The sequence below is a fragment of the Anomaloglossus baeobatrachus genome, chromosome 6 (genome assembly GCF_048569485.1).
Source record: "Anomaloglossus baeobatrachus isolate aAnoBae1 chromosome 6, aAnoBae1.hap1, whole genome shotgun sequence".
Taxonomy (NCBI): domain Eukaryota; kingdom Metazoa; phylum Chordata; class Amphibia; order Anura; family Aromobatidae; genus Anomaloglossus; species Anomaloglossus baeobatrachus.
In genome coordinates, this window is record NC_134358.1 from 536,830,220 (window position 1) to 536,856,032 (window position 25,813).

The 25,813-nt window shown below is 46.9% G+C and overlaps 1 protein-coding gene across 6 annotated transcripts in view; it reads right to left on the reverse strand.

The window, feature by feature from the left end:
- Positions 1 to 422: 422 nt before the first annotated feature.
- Positions 423 to 25,813, reverse strand: part of CACNB2 (calcium voltage-gated channel auxiliary subunit beta 2) — a 462,222-nt gene continuing 436,831 nt past the window's right edge. For all 6 annotated transcript variants that reach the window (XM_075315584.1, XM_075315586.1, XM_075315587.1 and 3 more), the window contains 4 exons: positions 21,212 to 21,363; positions 18,565 to 18,660; positions 13,334 to 13,519; positions 423 to 3,440 (listed from right to left, as the gene is read on the reverse strand). In XM_075315584.1, coding sequence (XP_075171699.1) covers positions 2,949 to 3,440; positions 13,334 to 13,519; positions 18,565 to 18,660; positions 21,212 to 21,363 — 926 coding nt within the window. In that variant the 3' untranslated portion in view covers positions 423 to 2,948. The remainder of the gene's footprint in view (positions 3,441 to 13,333; positions 13,520 to 18,564; positions 18,661 to 21,211; positions 21,364 to 25,813) is intronic.

The window sequence follows — 25,813 nt, forward strand, 5'->3', positions numbered from 1 at the left end:
GGGGACAGTGTTGCCAATGTATGTAAAGCGCTGTGGAATTAATAGCGCTATATAAATGAATACAATTATTATTATTATATTAGTCATCGGGGATTTTTATGTCCAGAGGGAATTATATTTTCGGTTACACCTGCAAGAATGTCAGACGAGTGGTCCTAAATTAAAAAGTTATATATATGGCATATATACAGGGTGGTCCAAAAGTAGGTGGACAGTATGTGTAATAGGGCTATCAAACATGGTGTAAAGTGAAACTGACTCAGTTGCCCTTAGCAACCAATCAGATTCCACTTTTCATTCTTCACAGACTCTTTGGAAAATGAAATGTGGAATCTGATTGGTTGCTAAGGGCAACTGAGTCAGTTTCACTTTACACCATGTTTGATAACCCTATTACACATGCTGTCCACCTACTTTTGGACCACCCTGTGTATATATATATATATATATATACACACATACATACATACACATACACACACGTGTGTGTGTGTGTGTAAAAAAATCTAGGTTTTTGGCCAAAATCAGCACCACTTTTATGGGAAGTATCTCATATAGCAAGTCTTGCGTATTCCAGTGACTAAGCCTGGGCTGTAATACCAGGCACAGTCCATGGAAAAAAGTGGCGCTGTTTCGGATAAAAAGTTAGACTTTTTTTTTCTCCTAATCTGTCACATGGGGAGAGGCATGTGGAAAAATCTCCGCTATCAGTCCATTTTTATGCCTGCATTAAAGGGAATGTGTCATTAAAATTAACCACCCCTCCTGCAAACTGCACATTAGGGTATGCATGTTTTTGAAATGTAAATCCATCAACACTCTCTGCCATGTGATGTTATAATGATTGATTTACACCCAAAATTTATGAAAGGCCTAGATGAATTGCTCAAAAAATATTCTATTTCAGATTATGGGCACTAAATTTAGGGATGGGACATCGATCCAGGGAACTAGTCTGATTGCCGTGTGTGGAGTTTCCCCTATTATGGAGCTTTTAGCATGTGTCTCAAAGTTTATGCCTTCCTCTGGATCAATATATTAGGCTGTAGGTTGAACTCGATTGACTTGGGTCAACCTTAAAAACAACAAAACACCTTTATGTGTTTTAACTGTTGCTGCATTCCCTAGAAATTAGCATTTCAATGTGTATAAATGAGGCATGAAGTGCTCAAGGTGTTTCAGACCACTGGCCAAGCCAAGGGAACTAGTTTGATTGCTGTATATGGAGTGAGGAAGTTTTCTCCTAATATGGGGCAATTACCATCCAACGTGAAATTTTTGTCTTCCTCTGGATCAACATATCAGGCTATAGGTTGAACTCTCAACTCTCAAGGTCAACTTTCAACCTTTAAAACGATGAAACAAGGGCTGTGGATCAAACTTGATGGACTTGAGTAAATCTTCTACCTTAATAACAATTAAACACCTTTATATCTTTTAACTGTTGCTGCATTCCCTAGAAATTAGCATATATTTTATATATATATATATATATATATATATATATATATATATATATATATCAATAAAAATGAGGGATGAAGAACTCAGGGTGTGACAGAGCACTTGCCAAGCTTCTGCTTCCCAAGGTTGTTTCTTCCCCCCAGCAGCAGGCATTTTTAGCTTGATTGATGACTCACAATCTGATCTCCTTGTCTGCTGCAAGCTTCTTTATCTTGATTGATGTGCAATGCTGAGCGCCAGGCAAGAAAAGCAGACAATAAGCTGTCAATCAAGCTAAAGAGGCTATTGCTGGGCAGGAACAAAACCTTGGGAGGCAGTCCCAAGTACTTTGTGACGCCCGGAGCATGTAACGCCTCATTTATATGACTTAAAAGCCAATATCTTGGGAATGCAGCAACAGGTAGGCGACATAAAGAGGTCAATGGATTTACACTTTGAAGACTAGTATTCCCATGAGTGTGGTTTGGGGGGGTTGATTCCCTTTAACCATTGCTTGAAATTTCTCCTTTATATCAGTGGTTCTGCAAGAAAATAAATTACAGATAATATTAAAATTATAACATAACTATTGATAAATCAACCACTTTTCTGTTTCAGCTGATGTCCAGTAAAGTAGCTGATTCACATACCCTTTTTTTGTGTTTTTTCTACATATTGACCAATTGAAAGAGTCCTAATCGTTATTTCTCCGCGCTAATTCCAGTCACTGACTATTAAAAAGAATGATGTAAAAACATACAACGTCGTACAGTCAAACGATTAAACCATGCAGGGCTAAGAAAACAACATAAAACATACCCAACATAGAGAAACATTACATAGAAAATTCATCTGAGTATAAGGCAATATTTAACTCTGCTCTCAAAACAAAGACGACGGGAGGCCAAAAAACAAAAAAAAACAAAACATAAAAAATAAAATAAATAGTGGCTTGGAAATCAACATTCAAAAGTAGGTGGGTGCATTCCAAAAATACAAAAATAAATGCAATGTTTTAGTAGTCTCTTCACAAGTCTGATATCACTTCTGCAGCCACAACAGATTATTAATATAGAGATCTAACAGTGCAAAAGTGGAACACATATGGAAGGAGGGAAAAAAAAAATCGTGAAATCACCATTTTTTTTTATATGCCAGAAATAGGTTTCTTCTAAAAATAGGAATTTACAAAACATCATCACTTGCTTTAGAACAGCAACAATATCTTGATGGCAACGTACAGCATTCAAGTGGTTGTCACAGAAAACGGCTAAACACATGGTTTGGTAACAGAGTTGTCGAAGGAACCATGGCAAAGTCAACGTGAAAAGAATTATCCTAGGCAAAAGCCAAAAAAAAAAAAAAAAGAGTAGAAAAAGAAGAAAAATATAGAAAATACAGAAGGGGCGCTAGATGTTTTACAACATTGGGTTCAAAACAATTCGGAAAGTGTTTTATACAAGACTGAAAAAAAAAACGGTCAACACGTGGAAAGGTGTCGAAAGTTACTGACGGATGTAAACTTCCCGGTTCCACTCGTTATCGTTGCGTTTCCTGGAAACCTCTCCGTCCCTTTCGCCGTGCCGCTCTCTCGATTTGTGGCGACTGCGGGGTTTGTTGGATTCGTTGTGGTCCTGCTCCCTGTCCTGCTCGTTTGTCCGGTGTCGAGACTCTTTGTGTCTATGTTCGCTACCTCCGTGGGATTCGTCTCTGTGATTGTGATCCCGGTGGGATTCCTGAGGATCAGCGGGCTCGGAAGAGAAATCATCCTTTGGCTCTAAGTAAACGGAGTCTCTGGTGTCCTGGGTCTCGTTATCAAACGTGTCCTGTCTGGATAGGCCTCTGCTTACTCCACTTCGGTGGTTGTGGTGCTGCGCGGAGGTGGAAGATCGATGCTGAGACTTTCTTGACGGTTTCTCTTCAGCAGGAGGTTCCTCTTCCACGGATCCGGTTCTTTCAGGCGCTGGAGGATCATTTTTCTGTTCTACCTGGGAGCCCTAGAAATGAAGAAAAAATACAAAGTAGCTTAGAAATATCTAGACCATAGGAATTATTTCAAGTCCATATCTCTGTACGTCTAGGATATAAAAGACCTAGGGACATAAGCCTTGCCACATGGCTACATCATCGATTCGTCTTATACAAATTCTTTATTATGGAACCTATTGGTTCATAACATGACTCCACTACATAAATGTATTAAGGATACGGTCAGGCTGCTGCCACAATTACTGGGATGAGACATAACTCCGATACGGTCAGTTTAAAGAGGATCTGGTGGAGAATGTTAGGTAACTTTGGCAGCGGTTGTCCTCTCTGCAAATGTCACAGGGAGTTGATATTCTGACAGAGGAAGCTCTCTCCCTCTGTCAAACATCTTAGATGCTATGGTCCATTGAGACTTTTTCTAAGGGGTTAAAGAGGACCCACCACCAGGATTTTCTTATATAAACTAAAGCCAGTGCTATACCGGCGTTATCATGCTGATTCCATACATACCTTTAGTTTGTAAGATCGGATGTATACTTTTTGAAATACAAGCAAGTAAAGTTTGTGAAAAGCACTGTTATTTGATTGATAGCAGCTAGACAATATTTAATAGGTGGGTCGGGTTTTGCTAGTTATTCCCGCCTCTGTTTGCTACCTGTCCTTCGTCCTCCTGTCTCTGTTATTATGGGGGAGGAAGGACAGGCAGGCAGAAAGCGCGTGAATAACTAGCAAAACCCGACCCACCTATTAGATATTCTGTAGCTGCTATCAATCAAATAACAGTGCATTTCACAAACTTTACTTGCCTGTATTTCAGAAACTATACATCCGCTCTCACAACTACAGGTATGTATAGAATCAGCATGATAGTGCCAGTATAGCACTGGCTTTAGTTTATATAGGAACATCCTGGTGGTTGGACCTCTTTAACTTCTTAGATGCAAAAGTCTCAATGGACCACAGCATCTAAGATGTTTGACAGAGGGAGAGAGCTTCCTCTGTCGGAATATCAACTCCCTGTGAAATATGCTGAGAGGCTGACAGCTTCCATAGTTACCTAACATTCTCCACCAAATCTGCCATTGGCTTCTGCCAATTAATAGATTGCAGGAAAAAAAAAATAGTCAGTAAATTATATGTAACCCAAAATGGTTCCCATAAAACAAACTCAACTGTACCAAAAAGCCAACAGCGACCTTGGCAGGAAAATAAAAAATGCTCTAAGAATATATAGAAACCACAAATTAAAAACTACTAAAACATAAAAAAACCTGTACGTTAGATATAGCACTATGCATACTAACTTACTCCAAAGACATACTGATAGGGAATTTAGATTGTGAGCCCCAATGGGGACAGTGTTGCTGATGTATGTAAAGTGCTGTGGAATTAATAGCGCTATATAAATGAATAAAATTATTATTATAGAATTAAGTTAGCATGTTACTTCTAATGTAGAGTAAACAGCAAAAAAAAATCAAAGCCATAAATGTTTTTTTAATGCATTACTTCTAAAATGATTCTGTCAGCAGATTTTTGTTATGTAATCTGAGAGCAGCTTGATGTATAAAGCTGAGATCCTAATTCAAAAAGTGTGTCAATCACATCATTTTGATACAGGTAAAATATATCTTTGTACCATGTTAGCCAGTAGAGATAACAAATTGTTTAAAAGAATTGAAGTCCTCAGTGGTTGATACCTTTTAATTAAAAGGTATCAACCACTGAGGACTTCAGTTCTTTTAAACAATTTTTCAATCACATCAGTGTTTTATCAGCAGGAGATTATCACTACAGGACTAGGTGCCTCATAGTCAAATGTTCTTTGTAACCCCACCCCCGCCACTGATTGTCAGCTTACTGCATATGTGTATACAGAAAACTGCTAATCAGTGGTGTGTGTGGGATTATACAGGGCACAACATTGTGATAACTAAAAGCAGAGAAAACTGTGATTATAGTAAAAATTACAGACTGCAGACCAGCAGTTAGTACATCGCTGGAATCAGGGTCTCTGCACTCTGCAGGTTATGCTGCTCTCAGATTACGTAGCAAAATACTGGTGACAGGTTCCCATTAACAAAATAAAAGTTAGGTGTACCCAGCAAAGGAGGCCACCGAAAAATATAACCTGTATAATCTCAAACGCTTCCTGATTACTCTGCCCTAAGGAGGGGTACTGGGCTTTCTCATTATATGTGGAAATTATATGGTACAAGTATGGGCAGTGATGTATGGACTGGTGGCCGGACTCCTGACTAATTCGACAACCTCATAGTCTCGAGTTTGAGTCAGGAGACCCCCGACCACTCAATACATACCCGGACCATGAAAAACGTGTGGGTACAACCGGGCCTTAACAAATGTTGTTCCCAAAGTCCCTAATATACAGAAGGGACGGAGCATTGCCCCCCTCCTCCCCCCGGGGCATTTGCGGAGGCCCTCATGACACTTGATTGGTGGGGAGGTCAAGGTGTCATGAGGGGAGGGGGGAGAGCGAGTCTGTTTTTTAAAATAAAACAATGAGCAGGGGGAGGAGCGGCACATTTCCCGCTCTTGGGGACAGAAGTGACAGTCCCTGTACCCCTACCTCACCTGCTATGGCATCGGTGGATCAGCTCCTGGAGCAGCTCAGAGCAGCGGCCGGCAGTCATCCCCCTGGCTGGCTGCAGAATGCGGTGGCAGGGATCATCGGCGGGAGGCTGGAGGCGGCAGGGGCTTCCCCCCTGCAGGAGCGGCGCCCCCGTAGGTCCAAACCGCCGCAGCGGTTTTCTCCTGACCTGCCTGCCCGGGCCCAGCGTCGCTGCAGAAGCCCCTCCAGGGACCCTCCAGGCCGGGCGCCGCGAGCAAAGAGGTCCAGTGCGCCCCGGCCTGGGAGGAATTCTAATGTGCGGCTGGGCCCAGCGGCGGTTAGCAGGCCTCTGCTGGAGCTGGAGGCAGGGTCTGCTATCGCCCAGTCAGCGTGGGATGTCGGCGCTGCGGCGGGGCGTGTGGGTGATGTGCCTGCCCTGCGCCCTGAGCCCTGTCAGGATCAGCAGGACAGAATGGAGGAGCATGCGGGCCCCAGCAGAGGGGGCGGAGCGCGGATGCTGGGATCTGTGGTGCACCGGGCCTGGAGCGCAGGGCCTACAGCAGCAGAGGCCCGGATTGAAGATGGGGCCCCCTGGAGGAGCACTGGAGAGCTGCACTGGCAAGGTGTGGAGGAACGCAGGCAGCTCTCTGGGGCGGACGGCTGGCAGGACGGACGTCAGGCCCGTACTACAGGGTCGGAGGTGTCTCCCGGCCTTGCGGCGGCAAGGGCTAACAGCGGGGAATCCGGTGGGAGGAGCCAAGAAGCTGCGGATCGTGTGGATGGACGTCAGGAATCAGGCGGTCCGGCTGGCGGGGCCTCTTCCCTAGTGCAGCCCGGTGAGTATGCTTCTGTGTCGTGTCTGTCTCCTCAGCTTAACCGAGATCAGAACGTAAGGGGAGGGGTAGATCAGACGGGGTTAAGTCCAGGGGTACCGTTCGGTGTTGGTGGGTATGCGTCGGGGGGTGGGGAGCTGGGAGAGCTGTTAGGTTGCGTGCGTTCGTTGCTGGAGCGAATTGGGGGTCCAAGGGAACCCCCGGCGCCGGTGGGGGCGTGGGTTAATCCGCCCATTCTGGGGGTTAGTGAGTCCGTGGTTGCGGGTATTTCTTCCCCGGTTTCGGTGTCGGTCCAGACGGAAAAGGATAAGGACAGGATTCATTTAGATGATAGGGCGCGTGGGGAGGTTTATGTATGCTTTGAGGGCCCCTTAGGTTCGCACCTTAAGAAGGAGGTGAGGGAAAAGATCTGGAAGGACGAATATGTCGAGATCTTCTCCCTCCTTCCTTTGGTAAAATTTAACTTAGATAAAAGAAAAAAGGAGGATAGTAAGAAAGAGGATGAGGAAAAGCGGCGGTGGCGCTTGATCCCTCAGACGTTTACCAATTGGTTGCAAGCCTTCGCTATTTTGGCGAGTGTGATAGGCGAAAAGGCGCCGGAGAATTGTTCTCATCTATTTTGTTACATGGATTCGATAGGTGAGGCTTACAAGGTGTACGGGGGGCAGACGTGGCTTCGGTATGACGAACAATTTCGTCAGAGGAAAGCCGTACGCCCATCTATACGTTGGGATCAAAAAGATATAGGGTTATGGTTGCGGGTCATGGCACCGGCTAGGTATGGCCAGCCCTTTCAAGGCGGGGCCGGGACTTCCGGCCAGTCGGGAAATCAGGGGACCAGTGGTCAGCAGGGTCAGGCGGGATCGCAGAAGCCAGGTCTATGCTGGCAATTCAACGACGGGCAGTGCAAGTTTGGGGCCACGTGCCGATTTAAGCACTTATGCACCCATTGTAACGGGACATCCCACGGAGCGTCTAAATGCTTCAAGAAGGGGAAACCCAAGCCCGGCGGCTCTCATACCCAAGGGTCTGACGCCAGTGAAGTTAGTCGCGATGCTTCCGTACCTAAATAGGTACCCAGATCGGGAAAAGGCGGAGGTTTTGCGGTTGGGTTTTGGGGAGGGTTTCAGGATTCCTGCCCCCGTTTTTGAGGTTCCGGGGGCAACCAGGAATCTCGTTTCTGCTTACCAGCATGCCGCGGTTGTGGCGGAAAAATTAAGGAAGGAGGTGGCGTTGGGGAGAATGGCGGGCCCGTTCCGGGCCCTTCCTTTTCCCGACTTGGTGGTGTCGCCGTTGGGAGTGGTGCCGAAAAAGGAACCAGGGAAATTCCGGCTTATTCACCATTTGTCTTAACCAAGAGGCAGGTCGGTGAATGATGGAATACCCGCTGAGCTGTGCTCAGTGGTATATACGTCGTTTGATGAGGCTACAAAGTGGGTAAAGAGATGTGGGAGGGGGGCGCTGTTGGCTAAGACTGATATTGAATCGGCTTTTCGGCTATTGCCGGTGCATCCGGATTGTGTTAGGCTGCTGGGTTGTTGTTGGGAGGGTGGCTATTTTGTTGATCGTTGTTTGCCCATGGGGTGTTCGATTTCATGCGCATTTTTCGAGACTTTTAGTTCGTTTTTGGAATGGGTTGTTCGGGACGTTTCGGGTTGGTCATCAGTGGTACATTACCTGGATGATTTTTTGTGTGTAGGTCCGGCTGACTCGGCGCAGTGTGCCGGGATTTTAGCGGCAATGGAGTGGGTTTCGGCTTATTTTGGGGTGCCTTTAGCACCTGAGAAAACGACGGGGCCGACGACTTGCATACGTTTTCTTGGTATTGTGATTGATTCCGTGGCTTGGGAAGTTCGGCTTCCTGAGGAAAAGGTCAACGGGCTAAAAGACGAAGTGGCAAGGGCACGGCGTGTGAAGAAATTGCAATTAAGGGAGGTTCAGTCTTTATTGGGAAAGCTTAACTTTGCGTGTCGGGTAATGCCAATGGGGCGAATTTTTTCGCGCCGATTGGCTGGTGCCACGGCGGGGGTGCTTGCTCCGCACCATTACGTTCGTTTATCGGCGGAACACAGAGCGGACTTAGCAGTTTGGGGTCAGTTTTTGGAGCATTACAACGGTCGTTCGCTGCTGATGGAGGACGTAAAGGACAATTTTGATTTGGAGCTGTTTACTGATGCGGCGGGCAGCTCAGGTTTTGGGGCTTTCTTTCAGGGTCAGTGGTGTGCAGAACGGTGGCCTGATAGGTGGGTTGATGAAGGCTTGACGAGGAACGTGGCGCTTTTGGAAATTTTTCCGATATTGGTGGCGCTTCATCTGTGGAGGGAACATTTGGCGAACAAGAAGATTCGCTTTAATTGTGACAATATGGGGGTAGTGCTGGCCATTAACAAGTTTTCAGCATCATCCCCTCCAGTTATTCGGGTGTTACGGGAGCTGGTTCTGGTTTGCTTGCAAATCAATGCGTACGTTACGGCTGCTCATGTGCCAGGTGTTCAGAACCTAATAGCCGATTCCCTCTCTCGTTTTCAGTGGGATCGGTTCCGGGTTTGCGCGCCAGAGGCAGAGGCCAGCGGCTTGGAGTGTCCGGTACAGCTTTGGAACGTGGTCTGCAGGCAGTAGGACCACTAATTCGGGCGTCCCTGTCGGGTACCACATGGACGGCGTATCAGGCGGCATGGAGTCTGTGGGAGCAGTGGTTGCAGGGTTGTGGGTCTGCTGAGGGAGATCAGTTGGGAGTACTGTTGGAAAGGTTGGGGGAGGCAGCGGTTGCAGGATGGTCAGTTGCGAAGGTGAATCGTTTTATGGCGGGATTAGCATTTGGTTTTCGGTTGCGGGGTTTACAGGATTTGACTAAGAGTTTTTGGGTGGTTCAGGCCTTGAAGGGATTTCGGAAATGATGCAAGCCGCTGGATGGTAGACGGCCTGTATCATTTAGCTTATTGGAGCAGTTGGGTGGGGCATTGTGGGGGGTTTGTATATCGCCGTTTGAGGTGAGTTTGTTCCGGTTAGCGTTTTCCTTGGCGTTTTTTGGGGCGTTGCGGATTGGTATCGCCCAGTAAGACTTCTCCCGGGGGCCTGGGTCGTGGTGATATTGTCGCCGTGGAAGGCGGAATCGAATTCTGGATTCGGAGATCGAAGACAGATCAAAGAGGTGTGGGTAGGCGAGTTCGCTTGGGTGTGGTTATGGCATCGGAGATGTGCCCGCTCAAGTGTTTCGGGAACTTTGGAAGGATTCGCCCGCAGGTCAATGGCCCCTTGTTGTGTCATGAGGACGGGTCTTTTTTATCTAGATACCAATTTGTAAGTGTTTTTAGGGCATGTTTGAAGTCTTTGGGGTTAGATCCGAGGTCGTTTGCGTCACATTCTTTTCGCATTGGGGCAGCGACAGAGGCCGCTATGTGTGGTTTGCCGGAAGAGACTGTGAAGCGGATTGGTAGGTGGAAGTCGCAGCGTTTTAAGTTGTATGTCCGTCCACAGGCGGTCGTTGGCAATTGAGCGGGGGGTTCTGCGGCTGCGAGGGGGGGGGGGGTGTGGACTGGGTGTTTTTTCAAGTTGGGGAATAAGGAAACTGATTGGTTGTCTGTTTGTACATTTTGTATTACAGAAACACCCCCCCCCATATCTGGTTTGGATCCTGGGCCATTCTTATGTATACTGGGGAGCCCAGCGAGCGGATGCAAGAAGAAACGGGAGACAACTAGGTTTTGAAAGGGATAGGGCTCTTGTACGTTGGTTGGGGGTTAGGGGTTTGGGGTGGAGCAGGGTACTGCAAGAGGTGAATAGGTATGCCCGTTTAGACAGACCTCCCGACGTTTTGGTCTTACATGTCGGGGGAAATGATCTGGGTGGGCGTCCTTTTCGAATTTTGATAAAAGACATCAAGCATGATTTATTGCGGTTATGGGTGTCATTTCCACGGCTAACTATAGTTTGGTCCGAGATCGTGGCGAGAAGGTGTTGGCGAAAAGCGCGGTCGGTCGATAGGTTGAACAAGGCGCGGGCAAAAGTGAATAGGGCGATTTCGAAGTTTGTTACTCGGAATGGGGGAGTTGCGATAAGGCACGTTGAGTTGGAAAGGACGGATGAGGAATTCTGGTTGGCAGACGGGGTGCACTTAAATGCGGTGGGGATTGATTTATGGGCCCTCGGCCTGCAAGGAGGTATCGAGAGGGCACTGAGGTTGCGGGGGGTCTCAGGCACTTGAAGGTTATCAAGGTGCCCTCGTTGTGGCGGTTTTTATTGGTGGGTCCTTGAAGTTGGTTAAAAAATTGGTTTGGGGAATCCATCTGGGTATGGATCCCCTCATTTGCAGAATGGCTGGTCACCTGGTGATTTTGTGGGGATTCCCGACGGGGTATGTCGGGGTCCCTGGGGGTGGGTTGGGTTAACAGAGGATTAACCCTTACCGTTTGGTGCTCCTGAGCCAGTGTGGGTAACGGCTGGGGCAAGTTGGTGTTTATGGTTCGGTTGGTAGGAATCACCAGGGTTTGTAGCTTCAAGGACCCTACCATATTGCAATGTTTTTATTTGTTATATATTTCTGTTTAATAAATGGCTGCTATGGCCAAAATTATCCAAAGAAATTGGTGTCTGTGCAGTCATTTTAGATAAGAATTGGGAAAGGATGGGTGGAGTATGGAAAGACCGGAGTCAATAATTCCAGGGTCAAGAAGGGACGGAGCATTGCCCCCCCCCTCCCCCGGGGCATTTGCGGAGGCCCTCATGACACTTGATTGGTGGGGAGGTCAAGGTGTCATGAGGGGAGGGGGGAGAGCGAGTCTGTTTTTTAAAATAAAACAATGAGCAGGGGGAGGAGCGGCACATTTCCCGCTCTTGGGGACAGAACAGAAGTGACAGTCCCACCCGCCCTCCATCATATTTTGGGGTATGTTGGGTATGTTCAAGGGGTGGGGTGCGGGGTTGTTTACGGGTCGTAGTGGCTGGGTGGCGGTTTTTATTGGTGGGTCCTTGAAGTTGGTTAAAAAATTGGTTTGGGGAATCCATCTGGGTATGGATCCCCTCATTGGCAGAATGGCTGGTCACCTGGTGATTTTGTGGGGATTCCCGACGGGGTATGTCGGGGTCCCTGGGGGTGGTTTGGGTTAACAGAGGATTAACCCTTACCGTTTGGTGCTCCTGAGCCAGTGTGGGTAACGGCTGGGGGCAAGTTGGTGTTTATGGTTCGTTTGGTAGGAATCACCAGGGTTTGTAGCTTCAAGGACCCTACCATATTGCAATGTTTTTATTTGTTATATATTTCTGTTTAATAAATGGCTGCTATGGCCAAAATTATCCAAAGAAATTGGTGTCTGTGCAGTCATTTTAGATAAGAATTGGGAAAGGAGGGGTGGAGTATGGAAAGACCGGAGTCAACAATTCCAGGGTCAATGAATATTCAGATTGGTCAAGCAATGTGGGAGAGGGGCATGAGCCGCTGACAGTTATGTTAGTAGCCACATGGACCACTGGCCCTGGAAATGAGTCTGCATTCTGAATAAGGTCTCTTCATCCAAAGCCGATATTCCCAATAAGACATCCCATTCAGCCACCCATTATCCAGGTCTGTACTGATGAGGGGCAAAAACCCGAAACACCTCTGTCTACACATGGGTCTCGCATTAGCTATTTTTCATATTTTGTGTTATGGAGCAGGGCCTGAATAAGGGTGGCTTTACACGCTACGATATTGGTCCCGATATCACTAGCATGAGACCCGCCCCCATCGTTTTTGCGTATCGCTGCCCGTCGAGCACAAAATTGCGCACCCCCGTCACACGTACTTACCTGCCCTGCGACGTCGCTGTGACTGGCGTACCCCCTCCTTTCTAAGGGGGCGGTCCGTTCGGCGTCACAGCGATGTCACTAAGCGGCCGCCCAATGAAAGCGGAGGGGCGGAGATGAGCGGAACAAACATCCCGCCCATCTCCTTCCTTCAGCATTGCGGCCGGCAGCAGGTAAGGAGATGTTCCTCGCTCCTGCGGCATCACACGTAGCGATGTGTGCTGCCGCAGGGACGAGGAACAACTTCGCCCCAGCGACAGCAGCGATAATTGGCAGCGGACCCCCATGTCAATGAGGAGCGATTTTGGACGTTTTTGCAACGATCCAAAATCGCTCCTAGGAGTCACACACAACGAGATCGCTACAGCGGCCGGATAAGCGTCACAAATTCCGTGACCCCAACGACATCGCTGTAGCGAAATCGTAGCGTGTAAAGCCCGCTTAAAAGTCTCCATACTGAGTTAGGCATATTCAATGAGAGCCGGTAACCCCCTCTAAACTGCAACCGTGATAACCAAAGGATCATACCCAATCCTTCCTTACCCTGACAGACATATGCCATCAAGTGATGACATGGAACCCCCATATACATTACATAGTTAGTTTTGCCAAACTGGGCGTGTTTGGCCGACTTATGTAAAGTTGACCGTACACGTCTTGCGTACAACATGATGGAGACATTACACCGGCTCACATCACGCCTTCCTCAGATTACCTGTGGATTCGTGGCCGAGGAGGGTGTTGCAGGAAGCGTTGCGGAAGCTACTGTCCGAGATATGAGTGCATTTGGTGGATTGCTGCTGGGGGGGTGGGTGGCCTTCCAGTAAGCCTCTAGATAGTCTGCTAGATGTTCACAAGCATCTTCAAGTTGGTTTTCATCCAAAATAACATCAAACATTTCCTAGAAAACAAACAGAGGTGTCATAAGGAAACTTAATAAAGTATATTTACAATCTGAACCGTCGCTGAAGGTCCACCATGGTCAGATGTTGGACTGTCATGTATGCGCATGGCAGAGGAAACTCCTTTGAGGGTCTACGGTCAAGCTGCACAGAACATGGGCTACATCCTAAATAAGGGGGGGTTGTTGGTGAAAACAAGTCATCACCTATCTTTTTTACCACCCAGATGACTATTTGTAACAAAACATTTGATGGTCTTGTGCTCGGACCCCAATATCTTAGAAATTTCAAGCGTTCAAATGCGATAAAGAATCGGAACCTCAGTGTAAATTGATGGTGGTGCCGACCACTAGGTGAGACTTTACCTTCTCGGTCCAGCCATTTGAATGACTTGGTATCAGAACAGGACATTGCTCTGGATTTTACTAGGCAAGTTTGGTGGTTTCTTCTGTCAAACAAGGACCATGACTGGAGCTCCGACACTTTCTCTACATTCACCCTTTACCTTCAGTCACAGAATTATAGAATGGTAGAGTTGGAAGGGACCTCACGGGCCATCGGCTCCAACCCCCTGCGAGTGAAGGCTTTCCTAAATCATCCCAGCTATATGTTTATCCAGTTTCGGCTTGAAGATTTCCATTGATGGAAAGCTCACCACCTTCCGTGGTCGCCTGTTCCACTCTCTGACTGCCCTCACTATCAGGCCCCCTTCACACGTCCGTGAAACAGGTGCCTGTTTGATCCGTTTCCGTATGTACCGGAGACACGGACACACGTGCTCCAATGTTATTTTATGTTTGTAGTTACACGTGCGTTATTCTGTACGGTGCGTGTGTCCGTGTGCGTGAAACGTATGTGTATCCGTATTACACGGATGCATGTCCGTTTTCAGCACGGAACACGCACACACGCACCTAATGTAAGTCTATGGGTCCGTGAGCACCGGTACGTTACACGGATGCATCTCTGTATGCTCCGTGTACGTTTTGTGCTTTTTTTCTAGCGATGTCGGTCTTTTTTTTTTCTGTGTATGTCGGTCAATCTCCCTCAGTCCGTCGGTTGGTCTCTCTGTCTGTCTCTCTCTGTCTTTTCTGTCCCTCTCGCTGTCTGTCGGTCAGTTCCCCCCTCTCTCATACTTACCGTTCCCCGATCACGACAGCGACGCTGCACAGCTGTTAAAAAAACTCCGGCGGCTTTTACTATTTTGAAAAAGCCAGCCACTCATTAATCAATCTCGTATTCCCTGCTTTTCCCTGCCCACCGGCGCCTATGATTAGTTGCAGTGAGACACTCTCCCACGCTGAGTGACAGGTGTCTCACTGCAACCAATCACAGCAGCCAGTAGCGGGTCTATACTGTGCAGTAAAATAAAAAATTAAATAATTTAAAAAACCGGCGTGCGGTCCCCCCCCAATTTTTATACCAACCTAGATAAAGCCATACAGCTGAAGGCTGGTAATCTCAGGATGGGGGGCTCCACCTTATGGGGAGCCCCCCAGCCTAACAATATCAGCAGCCGCCCAGAATTGCCGCATTCATTAGATGCGACAGTTCTGGGACTCTACCCGGCTCTTCCAGATTTGCCCTGGTGCGTTGGCAATCGGGGTAATAAGAAGGTAATGGCAGCAGCCCATTGCTGCCACTAAGTCCTAGATTAATCATTGCAGGTGTCTATGAGACACCCCCAATGATTAACCTGTAATTTAAAGTTAATAAACACACACAGTGAAAAAATCCTTTATTTGCAATAATAAACAATAACAAAGACCCTCGTTCACCACTTTATTAGGCCCCAAAAACCCATCCATGTCCGGCGTAATCCACGGAGGTCCCGCGTCGCTTCCAGCTCTGCTACATGAAGGTGACAGGAGCTGCAGAAGAACACCACCACTCCTGACAGCTCCACGCAGCAACTGAGGTGAGTAGCGCGATCAGCGATAACGTCACTCAGGTTACTCGCGGCCACCGCTGGATCCTCCAACTGTGACAGCAAGTCGCCCGAGTGACAGCGATGAAGTCACAGGTGAGTTGCAGTCTCGGGTGGAGGACTCCAGCTGGCCGCGGGTAACCTGAGTGACAGCAGCGCTAATCGCGCTGCTCACTTCAGTCACTCAGGGGATTAGCGGTCACCCATGAGTCCTTCACAGGTGACCACTAATCAGTACGCGACACACAGACAGAGCCGCGAGATGACAATGAAGTCGGGTACAGTTCACCCGAGTTCATTCTCATCGCGCAACTCTGTCTGCTGTCAGCGGGTATGTATCAACGACATTGTGCATCACACACGGAACATTTCACATGGGCAACACACGGACATGTCACTTACGTATCTCACGCACACACGGACATTCAAAACGCACACACGGCTAGCATACGCCATTCACACGGATGCCACACGTACCATAAAAACGGACATAAAATTGGAACACGGACCCGAAAAACGGAACGTAACACACGTGCGTGTTTTTCACGAACGTGTGAAGGGGGCTTCAGACAGTTTTTCCTAATGTCTAATCTGAATCTCATTCCTTTAAGTTTCATCCCATTACGTCTTGTACTTCCTTGTGCTACTGAGAATAGAGTAGTTCCCTCTGCACTGTGACTTCCTTTCAGATATATGTAGACCGCTATTAAGTCTCCTCTCAGCCTTCTCTTTTTCAAACTAAACATCCCTAGTTTTTTTAGCCGGTCTTCATATGACATGGTTTGCAGACCTTCTACCATCTTGATTCCTCTTCTCTGGACTTGCTCCAATATATCGAGTCCTGAATTGTCTTAATCTTTTTTTTATATTACTTTAATATATCTTGTCATCTATGATTCTTCTACAATCCCTACATACCAATATCCGAGCTGGACCCATCTGTTGACCCAATATATCAATATAAATAGGATGCAAAAAAAAAATGCAGTTTTTTACCAGTGGATCTCCGCTATAAATGATTTATTTTGGTTTACTATATAGTCCTATATCATACTGGCCAGATATTCCAGGACATAGAGAACCTGCCGCCTGATCACGGCTCATTACCAGCTCAAATATTCATGAAACTGAACCCAGACCTCAACTCACGGGGGACCAGAGCCAGACATAAGGACAATTACCAGGTAAAATTCCCATTGCTAAATTAAAATGCTCTCTAAATTGCTTTTCATTGATGGATCTCTGAGCAGAGAACGCGTCTGAACTTGAAGACCCCATTTGTGTGGTGGGATATTTAATGCCAGTTAACCTTTTCATATAATTGATTTCCTGGGGAAGAACATTTAGACTTTCTTAAAGCTGTCCACATATGGACTGATGTCTTACAGACACCGACTATAGGTGAGACATTGTCCGTCCCCCGAGGTCTGCGGTATTACCAATGAGTGGGTCTGGTCCACGGTTCCAGGTACTGCCAATTACATATGGAGGTCGCCCTGTCAGGCCATGGGCAGCCTTCATTCTGCTGATCACTGAGGGCCATGGAGGTATATATTCAATGAAAAATTACTATTTTTTGGGGCGAGTGGAGAAGTATTACTGGAACCATTCCTGACCATTATTTGCAAAAATAAAAGCTCTGCATGCGAGAACTATAAGACACTCAAATTTTGCTTTCTAATCAGTAAGTATTTTTTGTTTTGAAGACATTTTTCTGCAATTTTAGCAAAAAAGGTTGCAGGTCTACAGTACTCACAGTAAATAATAAAAATGTGATTGCAATATGTGAACCTAATGTCACGACCTGATGTGATCTGGGATCAGAAGGTCATAGGGTATAGTAGATCCTTTTTAGTGCCCACTCATCATTTACCCTGAGTTGGAGAGTATTTAATTCCATCTAATACTGAAGTGGTTAAGGTTCATTTCTACCCTGCAGTGATCTAACAGGTAGTTGTAACCTCAGCTGCAGCCACTCCCTTCTGCTATAAATATCCACTCCTCACTCCTTCCTATGTCGGCTATAACTCATACCTATGCTGTCCACTCGGAAGGAGCTGGTCTCTGAAGAAAGCTGAGATTTTTGCTTCAGTTGCAGCTGAGAGGTTCCTGACGGAGTTTTATTTGTTATGACTTTCTCCCCTGTTTGTCTTACCATCCTCATGTTGTCTTCTGTCAGTAGAGAGGCTGGCATCTCGCTGGCCTGCACTAGGAAAGGCAAAGTTCAGGGCCAGTAAGGGCATAGGCACGTGATCGGCGTACGGGGGAAGGACCCATCTAGGGACGTTAGGGAGTGCAGGGATCAGAATCAAATGTTAGTAGGTGACCCCACTCCCCTCTCCCTAGCGCCAGCACCCAGGTAAAATTTGTTTATTTTTTTTTTCTGGATGAAAAAAGGATAATTTTTCATATGCATGTCTGAACACAGCCTTAAAGGGAATTCACCAGTAGGATCAACTCTCCTAAGTTGTCTACATGGGCATCTAGGTCATAGGAAGCTGAATAAAATGATACCTTAATATCTGTGATCTTATGTCTTATTCCAGAGAAATCCATGTTTGTCGTAAATATGTAAATTATCTGTTTAGATCTATGGGCGGGACATTTATCTCCCTGAAAACCTGCCTCCAGAAATTATTTTAAATTAATGGAGTCGTAACCAGTGTGAGAAATGTAATGACTGACAATTGATCAGGAGCGCACTGCACCCCCAGCAAGCAGAAGGCTGGTGGGCAGGGGAGAGGCGTGCTCCTGAATTGCAATTATGAAAGGATTCCTTTAAGGTGCCTTTAGGAAAATACAATCTAAGTCATGTGAAAAAACAAGGTAAAATCAACACTAAGCCTAGAATGTAATACAAACAAAAACAGAAAACACCGGCAAACTCCTGAAATTCAGGGTATGTGCATACAATGTTTTCTTTCCGGCAGCCGAGCCACCAAGGTTTTTTAGGCAATGCTACTTTGGGTAAAAAATGTGGACTTTGCTGGTGGTTTGTCATCAATTTTATGGTTTTCTCCATGTTTTAGTTATTTCTCTCATTATCCAAATAAAAAAAAAAAAAAGGGAAAAAGAGAGGAGAAAGGAGGGAGCGATGGAATAAAGTGGAAAACTTACCGGAGGACACTGCGCTAGTTTGTCAGCTGCCACCATTTGGACATTTAGATGTTTAGCCTGAGATTTTCCTCTTGATTTTATCAACCTTTGTAAAACCTGAAAAGAAGGTATAAAAAATTTGAAATCATTTTAAAAAAAAGTATCTAAAAATTGTGTACAAAATTAAATTAAAAATGAAAGAAAAAATCCATCAGTTTTCACACAATTTTAATTCTATTCTATATTGTATATATCTAGCAGTTCATTTTATTTTTAAAACAATTTTCCTATCTCAGCTGTTAAGCTATGTGCGCACGTTGCGTAAATTCATGCAGTTACGCTGCGCTTTGCAGCGCAGCGTAACTGCATGCGTCCTGCGTCCCCTGCACAGTCTATGGAGATTGTGCAGGGGCCGTGCGCACGTGGCGTTTTAGTGCGCAGCGCTTCGGCTACTGCCGAAGCGCTGCGCAAAAAGAAGTGACATGTCACTTCTTCCGTGCGCTTTGCCGGCAGCTCCTGCTCTGTCTATGGCAGGAGCTGCAGGCAGAGCGCATGGAATCGGCTTTTTTTTTTTTTCACTACGGACATTTCTGCAGCGATTTAAAGAGCACATGTGCTCTTCAGATCGCTGCAGAAATTTCTGCAGTGAAGTACGCAACGTGCGCACATAGCCTTACAGCATATTTACAAATAAGCACTAAATCTCTGATCCATGGGGGGTCCTGACTCTAAAACCAGGACCCCCATGCATTTCTATTGAAATTAATAAAAAAGCACAAAAAAATGCATGCTTAAAGGGGTATCCTTAAAGGGAATTTGTCATCAGGTTTTTACTACTTCATCTGAGAGCAGCATATTGTAAGCAAAGAAATTCTGAAAGAAACCATGTTTATCTTAGACCACTGTGTGCAGCCATTCTGACTTTATCTAAGGATTGAGTGCAGCAGAGCTGGGAGCTTCTCTTCCCACACTAAGCTTTCAATAAAGATTGTGCATTGACTGTGAGGTTTTCAATCACATCAGGGAACGTGGCGGACAAGTCTGCAGGAGGTACCCGGTCCTGCCAATGTTAATCACAGAGTAATAAACCCTTTAGTATGAGTAAACAATAGCTCACACACAGATAAAAAAACACAGATGTTTTTACTTTTTCAACCTTCGCAGCATGCTGTCCTCAGCTTGCATTGCAAAATCCTGGTGACAGATTCCCTTTACGTTTGGAAGTTCTCACTTACTGGAGGTCTGATCACTGGGACCCTCACTGATCCTGGTCTTTGAAAGGCCCCATCTGAATGGAGCGGATGTCAGTCATGTGCCGCTCAAGTTTTCGGAACCCCAGTTTTTAGGATAACTGGGGTCTCAGCGGTTGGACCCCCAACAATTGTGAAGTTATCCCCTCTCCTATAGAATAATGGATAACTTTCAAAGTTGGGAATACCCTTTTCACTATTGTTGATACTCCAGGATGAGATGGGGCCCCAGCCTCGACATATGTGTGATTTTCATAGATAGTACACTCATCTATCAAATATTAATGTCTAACGTGGGAATATCCCAATGTGTAAACTTTTCTACAAAATTCAATCATATTAAAACATTTTTGGAACTAATGTTTTTCATACTTTTTGATAGAAGTGGCATATCCACCATAGAGGGAGACCATGCAACTGATATGGGGCCCTGTTATGATTCAGGGACCGAAGAGGTTCAAAAAATGCGGAATCCCAAAAAGGTAACAGAGTGGCTGGAAACTTAACGGACTGCAGACCTAATCCTGACACACAACTAGAAGTAGCCGTGGGACGAGCCTACGATGACCTGGACGCCTCGACAAAGCCGGAGAACTAAATAATCTCACAGATAGAGATATAAGAAAGCTAATCTCAGAGTAGTCCCCAAAGATAGATAAATAGCTCCCCACATGCAAAGACTACAGTGATATAGAAAAATACAATACAAAGCCAGAAAAGACAGATTTCAGCAAAGGTGAGGCCCAAAGTATCTTTATAGGAAAGCATTGGAAAGAGCAACTGTCTGCAGCAGTAAAAACCATAATATATACCAGCACTTCTGATATGGAAAAATCCTGAGGTCACACAACCTCTCCCCCACTGTATCAGCACTCTGATGTTACTGGGATCCAAAAACACTAATACAGATGAGGGACTGAATTAATACCAAGCATGACAAACACAATACCTTGCAGAATCATGGAGCTAAGTATACAGACACTCCCAGCAGGGAATGATTCCATTCCACCAAGAACTCCACACAGACAAAATAGGAATCAAGCATTAGTATAAAAGCAGAAAAAAAACAACAAGAAAGTGGAAAACAAACAGCAGAGGTACAAAGACCACTTATCTGAGAGGAGTTCTGGTAGTGAGCAGAGCTGGTTACAGAATGTCCTTAACACACAGGAGACATTGACCACCGGCAAGTAACAAGAGAAAGCTACTCAGTTAAATAGCCCAATCTGACCCTGATTGCCAGTGCTCCACATTTGTGTGGCTTTCACGCCACACATCAACTGCACCGCCAGCACTGACCACAAGAGGGAGCTCCAAACTGGAAAACGTATTCACAACAGGGCCCGTGTGAAGATGAGGATCCATTTTTTATAGGAGCCCACTTAGTATACTTCGTTTTAAGAAAGTTATGGACTTACCTTTGGAGAAGAAATCTTGACATAAACTATTATGGGGGCTAGGGAGGTTTTGCTAAGTTGCGTCGGATGGTTTATGGTGTCGGCGTCTAGAACTACAAGCTGTAATGTCCTGGCTAATTCAAAGATCCGCTCGATTTCACTCTGGACTTCCGCTGCCGATAAAAAAAAAAATAAAAAAAAGGATAATAAATAATCAATAAGAGAACCTATTGTATCCGCATACAATTTCCGGGCCACATTTATCCACTTTTCATACCAAATGTTATACAGTATAAGGCATTTACAAGCCATCAGTGAAAAATGAGTTATTGCTTAAATCAAGTTTTTGTGCTAAATATATTTTATTATTTTGCCGATTTTTATTTCTCCCATATTACAATTTGTATAAAAAAAAAATAGAAATTTTGCAATTTTCAGACTGGCTCCTAAGACTTTAGACTCTTAACTTCCTGTTGTGTCAGGAAATTCACATGGATATTATCCACCATGAACAGACTCTGACCATGTTCCTTGTATTGAGGCATCTAATGAGCGTGTGTCATGTGAAGGGAGGGGGAGGAGGTGAGCTGTGACATCACCTACTGTGATTCATAGATTGTGTGCTATCAGACGTGTTACTTGTCATTGTGATCCTGCCTCTGATGATAAAGAGTCTACTGAAAACTCTTCTTGAAAGGACAGGAAGTATGAGTATAGTCCAAAGGCCAGTGTGTGAATTGCAAGATTAATTTTGTTTTTTACATAAAAAAAAGCAACTTTGTCAACATTAAAAAAAATACTTGTAACACAAAAACCTGATTTACGCAACATTTTAAAAGGAATATTGAGGTTACATGGCAAAAAAAAAACCACAAACATTTTTTCCTAACTTTCTGCTTTTTTTGTATTCCACTGCTGTTGGTTATCTGTGCATCTAGGGCAATCACTGGCCAGAATAAGTCTCCTTCCCCCTCTAGCAGCTGACAATATAGTTACTTCTCACTTCCCCTACAGGAGTCTTCTCGGCCATACTGTCATGCTACAAGCAGAAACCTTCTACTATGGGCTGCAATGTACTGATCCGAGTCTCTGTATGCAGACCCTGGCAGAGCATGCATGTCTACTGATATTTAGACACCTCTCTCCTCACAGAATCGAGGAGTAAAATCTGCAGCTGCATCCCCCTCCTCCTCCCTTTTTTATATTTCTTGTTTCTTTGGGGTTGAGGAACAGAGAAAGTTTTTAAACATATCCAAAGCAAGAGATAGCTACAGATGAGAAAAATGCTTCTTACCCTTTATGAAACATTACAAAGTTTCATATGTAGCCCTGTGGGCACTGGTGACTAGAGACCTTTCTACATGACTATGCGCCTACTTGGAGCCACCACCAGAGGCACGTAAGGCCCCAATACACATCAGACTGAACGCACCAATATCAGCAGTCTAATGTGTTACTTTCCCGTGACAGATGATGGAGATTTCAAACTGCCAATCGCTTTGTTCTTGGTAAGATAAGCCGTCCCCTGAGGGGCCCGTCAACCAATTATCTATTCTCCAAGTATAAGATAAAGCCATCCGTAACACATGGCACCCACAGGCCCTCAAACACATACAACAGTAACACTGTAGAGTTGAAATAACAGGTCTGCACAGAGCTGTAAGGTTTTAATATCAATATCCTTAAAGGGAACCTGTAAACATATTTTTATTTATGGAAACCATGGTCTGGCTGTAAACAGTAGTTGCTTTCCCTCTTCTTTTTTTCTTATTTAAGAGATCCAATGTGCCAGTCATTAGAAATCTCATGTAGAAACCACATGTAAATCAGTTTGACAGTGATCTAGGGGCGTGTCAGGGCACTGTGAAAAAGCTGTTTATGTGAACTGATACGTCCCCTAGTACACGGACAAGCCCCCCAGTGCACTGACTCACTCCTAGTGCATTGACATGCCCCCAGTGTACTGACACATCCCCCGGTGTACTGACACATCCCCCAGTGTACTGACACATCCCCCGGTGTACTGACACATCCCCCAGTGTACTGACACATCCCCCAGTGTACTGACACATCCCCCGGTGTACTGACACATCCCCCGGTGTACTGACACATCCCCCAGTGTACTGACACATCCCCCAGTGTACTGACACATCCCCCGGTGTACTGACACATCCCCCAGTGTACTGACACATCCCCCAGTGTACTGACACATCCCCCAGTGTACTGACACATCCCCCGGTGTACTGACACATCCCCCGGTGTACTGACGCATCCCCCAGTGTACTGACACATCCACCAGTGTACTGACACATCCACCAGTGTACTGACACATCCACCAGTGTACTGACACATCCCCCGGTGTACTGACACATCCCCCAGCGTACTGACACATCCCCCAGCGTACTGACACATCCCCCAGTGTACTGACACATCCCCCAGCGTACTGACACATCCCCCAGTGTACTGACACATCCCCCAGTGTACTGACACATCCCCCACGTCCCCCAGTGCACTGACACATCTCCCAGTGTACTGACATGTCCCCCAGTGCACTGACACGTCCCCCAGTGCACTGACACGTCCCCCAGTGCACTGACACATCCCCCGGTGTACTGACACATCCCCCGGTGTACTGACACATCCCCCGGTGTACTGACACATCCCCCAGTGCACTGACACATCCCCCAGTGCACTGACACATCCCCCAGTGCACTGACACATCCCCCAGTGTACTGACACATCCCCCAGTGTACTGACACATCCCCCAGTGCACTGACACGTCCCCCAGTGCACTGACACATCCTCCAGTGTACTGACACATCCCCCAGTGTACTGACACATCCCCCAGTGTACTGACACATCCCCCAGTGTACTGACACATCCCCCAGTGCACTGACACATCCCCCAGTGCACTGACACATCCCCCAGTGTACTGACACATCCCCCAGTGCACTGACACGTCCCCCAGTGCACGGACACATCTCCAAGTGTACTGACATGTCCCCCAGTGCACTGACACGTCCCCCAGTGCACTGACACGTCCCCCAGTGCACTGACACATCCCCCAGTGCACTGACACATCCCCCGGTGTACTGACACATCCCCCGGTGTACTGACACATCCCCCGGTGTACTGACACATCCCCCGTTGTACTGACACGTCCCCCGGTGTACTGACGCATCCCCCAGTGTACTGACACATCCACCAGTGTACTGACACATCCACCAGTGTACTGACACATCCACCAGTGTACTGACACATCCCCCGGTGTACTGACACATCCCCCAGCGTACTGACACATCCCCCAGCGTACTGACACATCCCCCAGTGTACTGACACATCCCCCAGCGTACTGACACATCCCCCAGTGTACTGACACATCCCCCAGTGTACTGACACATCCCCCACGTCCCCCAGTGCACTGACACATCTCCCAGTGTACTGACATGTCCCCCAGTGCACTGACACGTCCCCCAGTGCACTGACACGTCCCCCAGTGCACTGACACATCCCCCGGTGTACTGACACATCCCCCGGTGTACTGACACATCCCCCGGTGTACTGACACATCCCCCAGTGCACTGACACATCCCCCAGTGCACTGACACATCCCCCAGTGCACTGACACATCCCCCAGTGTACTGACACATCCCCCAGTGTACTGACACATCCCCCAGTGCACTGACACGTCCCCCAGTGCACTGACACATCCTCCAGTGTACTGACACATCCCCCGGTGTACTGACACATCCCCCAGCGTACTGACACATCCCCCAGTGCACTGACACATCCCCCAGTGCACTGACACATCCCCCAGTGTACTGACACATCCCCCAGTGTACTGACACATCCCCCAGTGTACTGACACATCCCCCAGTGTACTGACACATCCCCCAGTGCACTGACACATCCCCCAGTGCACTGACACATCCCCCAGTGTACTGACACATCCCCCAGTGCACTGACACGTCCCCCAGTGCACTGACACGTCCCCCAGTGCACGGACACATCTCCAAGTGTACTGACATGTCCCCCAGTGCACTGACACGTCCCCCAGTGCACTGACACGTCCCCCAGTGCACTGACACATCCCCCAGTGCACTGACACATCCCCCGGTGTACTGACACATCCCCCGGTGTACTGACACATCCCCCGGTGTACTGACACATCCCCCGTTGTACTGACACGTCCCCCGGTGTACTGACACGTCCCCCAGTGTACTGACACGTCCCCCAGTGTACTGACACGTCCTCCAGTGCACTGACACGTCCCCCAGTGCACTGACACGTCCCCCAGTGCACTGACTCACTGCTAGTGCATTGACATGCCCCCTAGTGCAGTGACATGCCCCCAGTGTACTGACACATCCCCCGGTGTACTGACATATCCCCCAGTGTACCGACACATCTCCCGGTGCACTGACACATCCCCCGGTGTACTGACACATCCTCCAGTGTACTGACACATCCCCCGGTGTACTGACACATCCCCCGGTGTACTGACACATCCCCCGATGTACTGACACATCCCCCGATGTACTGACACATCCCCCAGTGCACTGACACATCCCCCAGTGCACTGACTTGCATATGTCTTCTATGTGTCTAAATGACAAATTGGAT